At 44.0% G+C, this 13,704-nt stretch overlaps 1 protein-coding gene across 2 annotated transcripts in view; it reads left to right on the plus strand.

The window, feature by feature from the left end:
* Positions 1-7,493, plus strand: part of LOC147602788 (uncharacterized) — a 55,444-nt gene extending 47,951 nt beyond the window's left edge. For both annotated transcript variants that reach the window (XM_086797578.1, XM_086797577.1), the window contains one exon: positions 6,178-7,493. In XM_086797578.1, coding sequence (XP_086653704.1) covers positions 6,188-6,634 — 447 coding nt within the window. In that variant the 5' untranslated portion in view covers positions 6,178-6,187 and the 3' untranslated portion in view covers positions 6,635-7,493. The remainder of the gene's footprint in view (positions 1-6,177) is intronic.
* The last annotated feature ends 6,211 nt before the right edge of the window (positions 7,494-13,704 follow it).

A 13,704-nucleotide genomic window follows, 5' to 3' on the forward strand; every position in this document is an offset into this window, starting at 1 on the left:
GTGTAACTTGCATCAACATTAAGCCTTTGACGTTTTTGTTGCTCCGAGGCATCTGAAGCATAACCCACATCCTTCTCGATCATCTCCTCAATAAGATCCATGTTAAGGCTATTGGCAGCCATGCCACCAACAGCAGCAGCCGGGTCATCCAAATCCATGTACAAAAGCAAAGAAAACCCTTTCTCTCAAACCCTAATTCAGCACCTGAAAACCCTAATTCAGCACCTGCAAACCCTTAAATAGTTGCTTGAACCATTGCTGCACCCTTGAGAAAACATGCAAACCTGATTTATTTATTTATTTTTAATTTTTTTAATCTTCTTCCACTGCTGCCTGAAACCCTAGAGCCGGAACCTTGCACAGTGGATGGCGAGTGCTCAAACCCGATTTGCTTTGCTCTAGCTGCACCACATCCTGCTCCGGCGTATTTCCTTGCTCTGGCTACCTGTGTTGAGAAACTGGCGGAGAAACTTGCGACCGAGGACTGTGGGCGAATACGCTGGCTTCTCTCTCTCTCTCTCTCTCTGCCTCTCACTGACTCTCTCTCTCTCCACGCTGTCTCTTTCTCTCTCACTGTGTGCAAACAGCAGGCGGAGCAGAGGAGGGGGCTGCTGCAGCAGACTCTCTCTCTCTCTCTCTCTCTCTCTCTCTTGCCAGTACCACCACCTCCACTGCGTACAGGCTCTCACTGCGAGGTTGGCGAAGCTCCTGTGTCGTCTACTTTCTCTTCTATTCTCTTTCCCTCTCTCTCTCTCTCTCTCTCTCTCTCTCTCTCTCTCTCTACTCAGTGAATGGATGCTAAAGATCTCATCAAAGTAAAGGTTTGAAGAAGGCTTTCGGGCAGGGGTTTCAATGGGTATTTGGGACCCAATACTGTGTCGTCTACTTCCTCTTCTATTCTCTTTCTCTCTCTCTCTACTCAGTGAATGGATGCTAAATATCTCATCAAAGTAAAGGCTTTGTTGTGCGTTACCTGTAAGATTGTACATATGCTGGCTGAATGCTGAAGAGGACTTCAATGAATTTGCCTAGAGAGGTAGGATGCTGAATGCTGTCCTGATGACTGAAATCGGCTTGATCACTTGAGTTATGATGAATTGATTTATGCTGAATATCAAGCGCATGCTTTTATATGGTGATATGCTGCTGGTCGGCCAGTTTACTTTGGACAAATAATGCTAAAATTAAGTATTTATTTCTGTGCCTCACAACAGGCTGCCCTTTCTATGCTGGCCGCCTGCCCAAAGTCCACGACCTGCTGCTTATGCTGTCCTTTGCTGGCCGGACAGGAACATGAGTGTTCCCTCATGCTGTCGGCTGGCTCTACTTGGGGTTCAGGGCTGTAAACAGCACCAACCAGGCTGCCAACTGGGGCAAATAGCCATGGGAGGCATGCCAATCATGCAACTTAGCCCCTACATGCTTACTACATGCTTTTGATACAAACCTAACGCTAAGGCTGACTGCTATATGCACTTATTTGATGTGGTTCTCCAAGGGAGTTGAGAGGACTGACTCCTTACTGACCTGTATGGCTCGGAGACTGACCTCCGTAGCATGTGCTTGACTATCCCTCAATTGAGGGCTCACAATGGGGTCATAGCGTACAACAATATTCCTAAAAAGGTAATTCTTGTACAAATGTTGCACTGATTATGATGCCAATGTGTCCTTGTGTACCCTAGTGCAAGGTGCACATGACATTCACTCTTGCTTAGCTTGGCGGCAAGTTCAAGGCTCCAAGTAGTCCGCCAATAACTGGGGGTACTTTCGAAAGGACTCTTCATCTAGCCATACCGCTTCATGGGTTCCTTGGTCCTTGAACTTCGTATAGAATTGTCTAATTCTTCAATTGGAACCGTGCTTCCATTTGTGGGGAAGAAGTTGTAATGGCTCTATGACTTCTTCCTCGTCGATCATATCTGGTTGCTGCTCTTTTGATACATCCAACAATGTATGTATGGTTTCAACCAAGAAACATGAAAGACATCGTGCATAATCCAACTTTCTGGTAACTTTAACTTCAAAGAGACATCGCTTAACTTCTAAATGACAGGAAACGGGCGGAAACTACGGAATGAAAGCTTGGGACAACGCATGTCCACTTGCTTCAGCCGTTGCTTCATGATCTAGAGATATATCTAATCCCCTTCCTTAAATATGACATCTCGCCTGGATTTGTTGGCTTGACGGGTATAAGCTTCTTGAGCTTTGGCAAGGCGCTCCTTAACCAACTCAATGATTTCTGAAAATGTTTCAGTAGTCTTGTTGGCCTCTAGGGATGGTGATACCTGTCTTGTCAAAAGAGATGAGAATTGGACCAAATGCTGCCTCATATGGCATTCATTGAATACTCGATGAGTTATCATCAAGATTGCCTATACCAATGGAAGATATTGTTCCCATTTCGACTGTTGGTCATGGCAGTATGATTTGAGAATATCAAAGGCCAATTGATTATATATCTGTGTTTGGCCGTTTGTCTATGGATGGAATGCATTGGACAGCTGTAACTTAATCCCAAAGTTGTCAAATAATGCTCTCCAAAAATGGGACGTGAACTTCGGATCTCTGTCTAATGTGATTGTGCCGACAAGAGAATCATGGGTATCATGGAGAAGCACTTGGCGCTTTTCTTTGAGTACACATAGGTGGTTCTTGAAAAACAACTAGCTATCCTATATACTCTAGTGGCATGGTTCTGAACTAAGGGCCAACTCATACTGAGTCCCGAATTCTTCCAAATCCGAATACTGTGCCTTCATGCTTTGCAAGTCTTTGTCTTGAATTTCTATAATCGTGGACTCTTGCAATGTTTGAATCGTGCCTTTACGAGTGAGAGCATTGGCAATGGGGTTATTCTTACTCGAGACATTCAATCATTACCCCAAATTGTTGGAACAATTAACTCCATCTGGATTGTGTGTCACTCCATTGGGCACTGGGCATGGTTTGCAACCATTTAAGTGCTTGGTGATTTGTCTTAACTGTGAAATCTCTCCCATAAAGGAAACGTTTCCAATATTTAAGGGCTGTCATCACCCCCAAAAGCTCTTTCTCATATACTAAATAGTTCTTTTCGGTTGTATTCACTTGCAGCTATAATAAGCCACTGGCCTACCATCTTGTTGTAAAACAGATCCAATGGGTAGGTTATTAGCATCGGTATAACCACCTCGAAAGGATCATCCCATGATACCCACTTTAACACAGGTGACCTAGATGCAACTTTCTTTAGAGCTTGGAATGGCTCTAAAGCCTTGCCCGTTAACGGGACACTTTTTGGCAACGAGTCTTCACGCCCTTAAGCAAGTCGGTGAGAGGTGTTGCAAAGTCAAAAAACTTGTCCATATGCGTGCTGTAGGCCTGGCAAAGACCCACAAATTAGCGGATTTCCTGGGCTGTCTTGGGAATATCCCAAGTGAGTATGGCAAGTACCTTTTCAGGGTCAAGGCTAATACCTGATGAGCTAATGATGTATCCCAGGTAATGTATTTCTAGTACTCTAAACTCACTCTTCTCGGCATTGATAAACAACTCATTGTTCTACAAGAGTTGTAAAACTCCGCGTCTCGCACGTGCTGCTCTGCAGTCCCTAAGAAGATAAGGATATCATCTAGAAAGATGAAGACACATTTGCCAATGAGATCCCGAAAAACCTCAGACATCATCTTGTTGGAACATCGCTAGTGCATTGGTGAGTCCAAATGGCATCACCACAAACTCAATAGTAGCCGCACTTGGTCCGAAGGCGGTTTTTGGAATGTCAGCCTCAAAGATCCAAACCTAATGGCAGCCACTCTTAAAAGTTAAGATCTATCTTAGAGAATATTTTAGCACCAGTGAGTCGCTCTAAGATGTACTCTATTTTGGGCATGGGGAATCTATTCTTATTTACCACCATGTAATCCACACGTAAGTGTGCGGGCTTATTTAGCACCATGTAATCCACACGTAAGTGTGCGGGCTTATTTTTCTTTTGGACAAACAGGATGGGAGCGGCAAATGGGGAGGAGGAAGGCCAGATGAATCCAGCCCGGAGTAGCTGGAATAACTGCTGCTCCAGCTCGCTCTCCAATGCCTTAGAAAGACGGTAGGGGAACTTGCTTGGAGGCTCTGAACCAAGAATCGACTCTATGCGATGGTCATCAGGTCTACTAGGCGGGAGATTGGATGGGAGGTCGTCTCGCAACATAATGTTGCTATATTGAGACAGGAGAGCAACCATCCTTTGCTCCAATGCGGGTGCTCTCTGAACTGCTTTGGATTGAGAGCGGACATAAATCAACGCACACACTGCTTTTTTTCGTATGGCTCATTGGGCTTGAATGTGGAAAATGAGTGGTATTCCAGGAATGCTCCGATCCCCGCGAATCATGATGGGCTCAGGAAAACCTTCAACAATAATCAAAGTGTTCTACATTCAACAATAGAAAAAGTGTCCTGCCTCCAAGCAGGAATGGGTGCATATGGTCTGAACCATTGGACCCCGAGGATCATGTCACACCCTAAAAGAGGGGAGACAATGAAATCTGGCTGGACCTAAAAACATTTCTCAGAGGCAAGAAACGCGAGAAACAGGCCGTTTGTTTTTTTTTTCCCAGCAACGTCTAGCGGATCCCTGAGCTCCTCCCCCCGACTGTGGCTGATTGAAAAGAAGAAGTTGGCCACCACAACTACAACCGGATTAGACTGGAAAAATATAGCAACCATAGTCGTGAGGAGATGCAACAAACGTGGGAAACGGGTGGTGGAGGAGACAGCGTAGCACCGAACGTGTTATTGACGGCTACCCAGGCTCTGTGAGAGTCGATTGAGTGAGAAGGACGGCCATTTTTCTAGTTCATTTTTTTCTAGTTGGTGATTGGCTTGTTAAACTTTGAAGTTGTCAATATCAAGGGCCGGCTACTCCCAATCGTTGGTCTCTGCTAGAGCTTGTTAATTTGCATTGAAGCCAATTCCATACAGAAGACGCCGATTCTGGGTTCATTTGGTGTTTTGTTGATGGCCAATTAGCTTATGATTGGTGAAGCCAGTTCTCTGCAAAAGAACGGCCATCTTTGGGTTTTTGTTGTATTGTTGTTCTTGTTGAAGGCTACTTAACTTGTGTGGAGCTGACGGACCGCTAGAAGGGTGGATCGCTTCTAATCTTGACATCCTTTTTGTGAGCAAAATAGAATTGAGGGCCGACTTTGCAGCAAAGAGTATATGTAGAAGAGGAGAGTATGTTGTGACGAACTCTCTTGTGTTTCTCTAAGACACCATCTATATCATAGTTTTTTTTGTGAGTACATAGTGGGTGTTGAAGAACCATTGGCCATTTTCTGGTTTTGTTGGTTGTGTTGTTGGAAGAACTGGACACTCTTTTATATAAGTTGAGAGTTTTGAAGTATTTGTGCCACCATGATTTTATCATTGGTGTTGGGTTTTGAGATAACTCAAGTGGAGTGTCTTGGATTCCCCTTTTTCGTGATTCTATCTTTTCAAACCGATTATGAATGGTTCATCCTATTGCAAGTTCCTGACTCATTGCAAATCAACCAGATTGAATCCCATTTACTTGAAGAAGTTTACCATATAGAATTGTGAGAGGAGGAGGCTATTTTCTAAATCTTTATCATTGTAATAATCTGATCACAATACACTATTTTAATAAGAGTGACCCCTTTATCTCACTCAATACCATAGTTTGGTCTTATGGTGTTATCTTGTTGGATGTTGTATTTGGTGTCTGAGGTTTTCTTAAAAGGTTGTGTCAGTGGTGCTTTGTTTGTTGGTGATGCAAGCATGATACTGGGTTAAGCTATATAGAGGCATTGTGCTACTCTACCAAACACATAACATCTGTTTCTCTAAGATTGCTGGTGTTACTTTTTAAAAGTTTGTTGAAAAAGCTCTTTGACTATGGCATTTTCTTGATAAATTTTCCCATTCGTAAGCTTGAATAGACCCCAATTTGTGTCACACATGGAACCATCAGTATTATAGGAAGGGACTTATCTGTGGTGTGCAAGGGTTGGGCCATGGTGCATGTAACGAAGTCTTCTTGCATGGCGAGAGTGCAACAGGGTTAAGGCCCAAATGTAACATTGGTACTTCGTTGGGTTTGATACTTTTTTTTTTTCAATCAAGCAAGCAGAAGTTGAAGGTGATCTAATGCTGGCCACTCTTGCACAGGTTGTGAAGCATGTCAAATGGTGTGGAACAATCTGCACACCTGGAAGACATTTTTGATTCAACCCTCAGTCTAGAAGAATTGCAACTTCAGCAAGGTTTTGAAGATGGATTTCAAGATGGTGTAGAAGCAGGTGAGGTTGAGGGTAGAGAGGTTGGTTTGAAACTAGGTTTTCAGCAGGGGGAAGAGTTAGGGTTTTACCAGGGATGTACTGACATTTGGAAGGCAGCCATGTCAAAGTGTCCTGATACATTTTCCACAAGATCTCAGAAAAACATACTGCTCTTAGAAGAGCAGCTAAAAGCTTATCCTCTCAACAATCCTAATGATGAAAGGCTACAGGATATGCTGGAGATGATTAGGGCAAGGTTTCGTGCTATTTTAGCAATGCTTTCTGTTCATATTCAGTATGAAGGATATCCGGGGTCTCATGGGGAAGATGACACAGGTGCATTTTAAGAATGTTTGCTAAGTCTTATATATATAGGGCTTGATGGAGGCTGACGCAGGCAAAAGAGATTATTTACAGTTATGAGAGCATGTAAGTGGGCTGACATACACTGTGCAGGAGTAGATTTCATGTAACAGGCACAAGAGATTATTTACACTTTATGAGAGCAGGTAAGTGTGTGTTGTGGCTATTGGAACATTTAGCAAGGGGCTGTGATTCTACGTTGGAGTGGGTTCCTATGGGCAGCAGTACCGTCAACCTACCCAAATCAATGACAAAGTATTAGCTTAATACGCCTGTACTGCAGGTGCATGACTTGCCATGCCCCTATCAATATCTTTTGTGAGTTAGTATCATGCAGTGTAAGCTTAGTGCCATTATCTTAAACCATTATGTTCCTTAAGCTTAGTGCCATTATCTTAAACCATTATGTTCCTTAAGTAGCTCAATTTGGATGTGTGCCCTTAGACAGCTCATCATTTAAATGTAGGCTTTACGGTGCGTCTCCACTCAACGATAGAAGCTACACCACTCAACATTGTTAGTGCGCAGCATGTTTTTTGCCACCTGCTAGAGCCCTCCACGCCGCCCGCACTCTCTGCACCCGCTAGGGTTTCCTCTCTCCTTGCTGCCTGCATTGCTCTATGTTACAACCCCATGGATGTCCTAAACACAAAACACAAGTGATTAATACAAACCCCCTAAGTGTGACATGCTCTGAGAGTCTTCTTTCAGCCCTAAGTACTACAATTAAATGTAAGGTAGTGTGAATACACTTTAGTGCACTCACTTTGAGGCTAGGTCCAGTGCTTATATAAAGGACCCTCATGTAACAGTGTTCGAGAAACCATATTTTGTGAAAACATATATTATCCTAGTCAAAAAATGAGCCAAGCAAGCAAATTATGAGAAATCCTAATTTTTTAATTCTTGATCTATATCTTGACTAAGACTAGTGTGCACATGCACACATTAGGAAATGTTATGTTCAAGCAATGAAACTACATAGGTAAAATAGAGCTTCAACCACCCTAAGCAAAAACAACTCCAATAGATTCAAAGCAAACTCACTAAGAAATGAGACGAGAAGAACTCGGAATTGAATTGATGTAATAGAATGTGAGATTACAATCATAAAGGCATGAGGCCTAGCTAGAAGACCATTTATTGACAAAATGATTCTTTTTGTTTTTGCAAAAAAGAAACGTTGATAGATAAGAAACATTCAAAGTATATCTAAACTATTGAAAAGGCAGATATCAATTGTATACATAGAAACAAGTTGTCAATGCCATATGAGAGAAGTATTGCACATAGAACAAGTTGTCCATGCCATATAAGAGAAATATTGCACATAGAGCATATAAATACCCTTCAAGGAAAGGCCCCACACAGGCGGATGGATTTAGTGAGACTAAAGCTAGAGTACTAGGATCACATTGAGAAAAACTCAATTTGGTCAATGCTCCGCCTCCACTAGTAAGTGTGTTTCTAGGCATGTTAAGGGCATATTGTTGGGATTTGCTGTGATTTATTGATGAAGAGGTTATCTTGTCCCTCTCAGCACTTTGTTCACATTCTTTATTGACCTCATAACCCATTGCATAAGGTTTTGTCTTTGCAACACATGTTTCTTTCTCAACAGCAAGAAATGGCAAAGAAAGGTATTGTGAGTAAAATAGTTTTCTCTTTGAAAAGAAATACCTCATTGAAATTACTCTCATTATATGATGCTAATGTTTAAGAAAAACACATAAAAACCCAAAAACAATGAAGCGATGTGGACACCATATTTATCATTGCGTGTCGGTGTTCGGGTCAAGACCCGACACTTACGTGGTTCGAGACCACCTAGTCGGCTCCAGAGGAGTAGCAACTAATGCAGCTGCACCCAATGCAATAAGCCAATGCTAAGATGTTGAGCTACCGTCTACCTAACCGCAAGGGAGATTAATCATGAATGCAAGCAAGTTAGTTCCTATGGCTATCCAAATTCTAGACAATCTTCCACATCTAGACAAGAATGACTTAACACAAGATTGAACACTAAATAGACAAAGATGAGTAGACAGAAAGCAACAATAAGAAAGAGTACAATCCATTCTTGAGCATCACATTACAAGACAGGGTACAATGCATTCTTGAGCATCATAGACAAGAATGACTTAACACAAGATTGAACATTGAATAGACAGAGATGAGTAGATAGAAAGCAACAGTAAGAGAGGGTACAATCCATTCTTGAGCATCATAGTACAATGCAACTTTGCTCATGAACCACTCACTCAACTCTCCTGTGTCCCCTATTCGGTATTGTTCCTCTCCTTAGGGCCCAAGTAGACCCGACATGAATCTCTCTATCCAGACAGTAATGCAATTCCTTCTATCCGGGTAGACTAGATCCACTCTCACTCTTCTATCCCCTTATCCAACTAATCCCCTTTTTCCATTACAAGCATGAGTATTACCCATTCATCAAGAAGATATTACAAGTTTGTTACAAAACAAGAAGGCTCAGTTTGTTGCTCAATGGTTAGTCCAACAACGATCTAGGCGGCGAACAAGTGGGTTGGTTGGTCGCCAACACCTGGTAATCACGGTGGACGTTGCGCTAGTAGGCATCGACGCCCACGGTTGTTGTTTGAAAAAAATTGTGCTTGGATTGCCATTTAGTCTGGATCCTCCTGTCCAAATTTCTTACGTTCTGTTCCAGTCGCCTTCTTCTGGTACTTCCTCTGTTGCAATGCCCCCTCAGATGAACTTGATGGGGCCATCATGGGCCTCTTTTTGCCGCTCACCCAGGCGTGCTCAATGCCAGTCCTCTCGTCGGCCCTTTGGAATTGCACATCGATGGGCCGTGCCTTCGAATGCCTTGCCCTTGCCTTGTGCATTGCTTCTACTGCCATGCTTACTTATGAAGGCGTGGGGCTCTGTCTGTTTGGGGGTGATGAGGTCTTCTTCAAATACAGTTTGCTCTGGTTTCTTAGGCCTTCTTTTCCCACTCGACTCCATTTCCACCCATAGGGTGGTGTTCCTGTAGGTTTAGGCTTTATCATCTCCCTTTTTCTTTTTGCTGGTTAACTTCATTGGTGAGGGGCTTTAGCAGGGTCTCTCTTTGAATGAGTTGTGGCCTCTTCTCTGGATCCGCGAGTCATAAGAGACCGCTACTTCCACGTACCGTTTTAGATCCGGGGGAGGGGCTTATTCCTTGTCCTGATGCACCCGCTTGTTGAGAGCTGCCTTGTCCCGGCATGTGTCTGACTTTGACACTTCCAATTGGTTCATAAATTTTACAATCTCCTCTCAGTAGGAAGGCTTCAGGGGGCACCAGCCTCTTGGGCTGTTTGGATTAAAGTATGCATACATTTAAGGGACAGTGCCCTTTTAGACTCCCATGTTCTTTTGGCCCAATTCCTCCTGGACCCTTATCTGCAAGTCTTCTTTTGCGTTCTTTTTCCTTTTTGCCCAACCTTGGAAGTCCTCTATCATATTATCTTTAGCTCTAACTTCCTTGGCATGCATCCTCCTCATAGCATCCATATGGTCCTGCCTCTTTCGAGCCTCTTCTGTGTGCGCCCTTCTCATGGTGCCCAATTGATCTTGTCTCTCCAGGAGGTCAGCATGAGTTGTTGTCAAAGCGACATTTAGCTCATTGACAATCATTTTTTCTCCTCTTCCTCTTGTCACCCTTGTAGGAGTTGCACCCTCTACCTCTTTCTTGAGGGTCTTTATTGTCAACCCGTCCTGCCTCTGTTGCTCTTTGAACTCCTCCACTAGGTCTTCTAGCTCTTCGATCTGTGCCCTGAATGTGCAGCTTCGTGATTCTCCTTCTCCTCTAGCTTCTTCGTTGCTACCCACACATGCTCTTTCAGCTCATTGTCAAGAATTAGGTCCATTGATGACCCTTTGTATATCACAAGCTCCTTCCCCTTCCCGTCTGTTGGGCGCGGCTGGCTTCTTTCCGTCTCCTTCTAGAAGTGTGAATCTCCTTTTCTAGATCTCTAGTTTGTTTTTCAATTGCTCATTTTTCTTCTTCAGCTGTTTTTCCTTGCTGGTACTTCCCTCCCACTGGATCCGACCTCCTTGCCCTCTTGGCTGGGTGCTGCTGCTTCTAAGGTTCTTGCCGGTTCTGGGCCTATTAGTTGGGTTGGGTTTGACTGTCCCGGATCCTCCTTCTGGATTTTCGTCATATGAATGGTAGGGTACCATCTGTCTGCACAGGAAGGTGTCAGGGCTTGCATTACTGTTGTCAATTTCTTTAAATATTCCCCCCACACCTCCTTTAGCTCCTTGATGGCATGCCCTTTCCATTGCTCCATCTTTTTGGCTTCAAGCTCATAAACCTTCAAAATTCAACATCCAGGACAACCAACCTGGCTTCTGCCTTGACCAGATCAATTCTCTCTCTATCAGCCATGGACTGCACCTCCTTGGTGATCCTAATGTGCTCCTCTCTAATTAAGGTGACTTGGTCTTCTGTTTTTTTGCGGCTTGGTATCTCCCTCGCCCTGTCCAGATCTTCTTGCAGTTGCACGTATGCCTACTTCTTATGTGCCATGGCCTCCCTCATCTTCCCCATTTCTTCCTTGAACTCCTCATTGGCCTTCTAGAGGTCCCTAATCCAGCTCTGCACCTCTCCTAGGTGGTGTGTCTCTCCATTCTCCTCCTGGTGAGGCTTCTCCTGCATGGGTTCTTGCTAGCTTTTCACCATCTAAATGATTGCATCCTTTTCTTTTATTGCCGCCTGCACTTTTCTCATCTCTTTTAGGCCATCAGTCATGCATCACTGTAAAAGTAGCTGAGAGCTCCGTGCACCCAGTCTGTGTCAATGGTTTCCGAAAAGTTCACAGCACTGTGGTGGCAGGGAGATCAGATTGCACTTGCTCCAGCTGCAAGCTTATGCTTGTTGTTTTGCTACTCTAGCCGATGTGACAGGATGGACTTGCGAATGTCGGCCAAGTATTGTTTGTTGCTTTTTGCCTCAGTTGCCCTGCTGCTCGAGCCCTTGGCCGTTCTCCCTTTCTTGATGGTCTTCTTTTCTCCAAACTTAGAGACCCTCTTTTTCCCCTGTCTGGAACCTACCTGTTCTTGGGGCTTTTCCGCTCTACAATCCTCCCTGGGCCCTTCATCTTCTTTTTGTTATGCCTCTTGGCCCTCCTCCTCCTTTCCGTCTCCTGATTGTGCATTGAATAGGGCTGTTAAGGTACGGGCCAATCTTTGTTCTCGTGCTTGGGCAGTTGATTTTTTTCGATCCGATCCTTCAAGTTATTGTAGAGTACCTCAACCCAAGCAACCTTTGTTCTTGCCTCCGCCAGTTTTACCATCCCATAGGCCTTTCTAGACATGCAATACAGCTTGTGGATGAGATTGATAATCTCCACCATGAAGTGCATCTACTTCTGTCAGTCTTCGTCCCGTCGTTCTCGTGATCTTGAATTCTTTTGCCTTGCCTTCCAGGCGGGACAAACTCCTTAATTAAATCAGCCCCGACAGTTTGAATACCTCAGCCACATAAAGAGGATTGATTACCCTTTTCTCACCTGATGCGGAAGCGTGATGATATTCAATTTCTGCAATTTCTCCAGCTGCTTCGCGGCCTTGAAGTTGTGTTGAAGCTCCTCCCAAGGCAGCTCCACAAACTCCTTTAGCCCCACTGGGCTTGTTTATTTGCCTCCTTGTATAAGGTGGATGAACGGTAGTCAAATTCCACCATCTTTCCGGCGTCGGGTTTGCCGAGGTTGAATGATAGAAGGCATGGGTGAAAGCAGAGTTTAGAAACGATAGAGCTTAGAGCACAGGGTAGCGAGAAAGTTTTGCATAGTGATTTTAAAATTAGGCATTCAATGGAGAGGTAGCCAGCCGTTGTCGTGTTGCACGCCTTTCCTAGGTATGGCCATAACTGCTTGACATCTCCGTGATTTTCCCAAATCCCTTTCATAATGTGACCATGAGTGCCTGTTGCACCCTTTGTTTTGCGAGGTCATTAATGACGGGTGAAAAAAGGTGATGGCGATACGACACGTGTCCCTTTAAATCCATGCGCTCTTTTTCACGGTCAACCTTGATTTTCCCACCACCTCCACGCAACTGCCAGCTGGCTCCTTGATTTCTGTGCACACTAAAATCATATTCACATCTGTACATCCTAATTTCGGATTTTGTTCTCTTTTTATTTTCTCTAGAATTATGTCCATTTCTGTCTCCATTTCTCTGACAATTCTGAATGGGCCTGTCCATCTCATTTTTAATTCTCTTGGGTGGGGTCCCATTCTTGATGAGAACAGCAAGAATGCATCGCCTTCTTCAAAGATCTTGAATTTCGGGTTCTTGTCCACTTGCAATTTTCTCCTTTTTTGCACGATCTCGGGGGTGTCCATGCACTATGCTGTGGCTCACCCTAGCCCCCCTTGAAACACATTCAACAAGAGATTACCTCTGGTGAACTGCAACTGTCATGAAGATATTTCCAATGGTTGAGCTCGTAACCCCTGAGGTCTCCATGCTCTACAACTCCTTGAGAAGCAATTCCATCGTGCCTCCCGCGAGCGTTGTCACACCGCGGCTTTGCACTACGTGTACTCGTCCCTTCTCTCACCTCACTTCACTCACACACACTCACTAGCAAGCATAAGAGAGAGAGATTAGCAAGAGCAAGACTCTATTGCACAATGGGAGAGTTCTTTGTATTATGAGATATATTCACTTATATACATGGCCATAAGTGTTCACACTCACTTAAAATATGGCCAGCCGGGCACTTTAGGCGCATAAGAGAGCTAATGCTATTACAATGACTAGTCTCATAATATATACATGAAGTAAATCACTTGGGACTTCATCCTAACTTACTACCACACGCTCTTGAAGCTTGAATCGCCATAAGTATTACAGAGGACCATTACGGGCGCCTGTCAAGTTGTAGATTTGGACACCATTGCTTCATATCTTGAATCGCCATAAGTATTACATAGAACCATTACGGGCGCCTGTCAAGTTGTAGATTTGGACACCATTGCTTCATATCTTGAATGTATGACCTTTTGGTGTATCTACCTTAACTGCTTGATATAAGATAATG

Source organism: Cibotium barometz, chromosome 66 (genome assembly GCF_041138505.1).
Source record: "Cibotium barometz isolate CiBa-2024 chromosome 66, ASM4113850v1, whole genome shotgun sequence".
Classification (NCBI taxonomy): domain Eukaryota; kingdom Viridiplantae; phylum Streptophyta; class Polypodiopsida; order Cyatheales; family Cibotiaceae; genus Cibotium; species Cibotium barometz.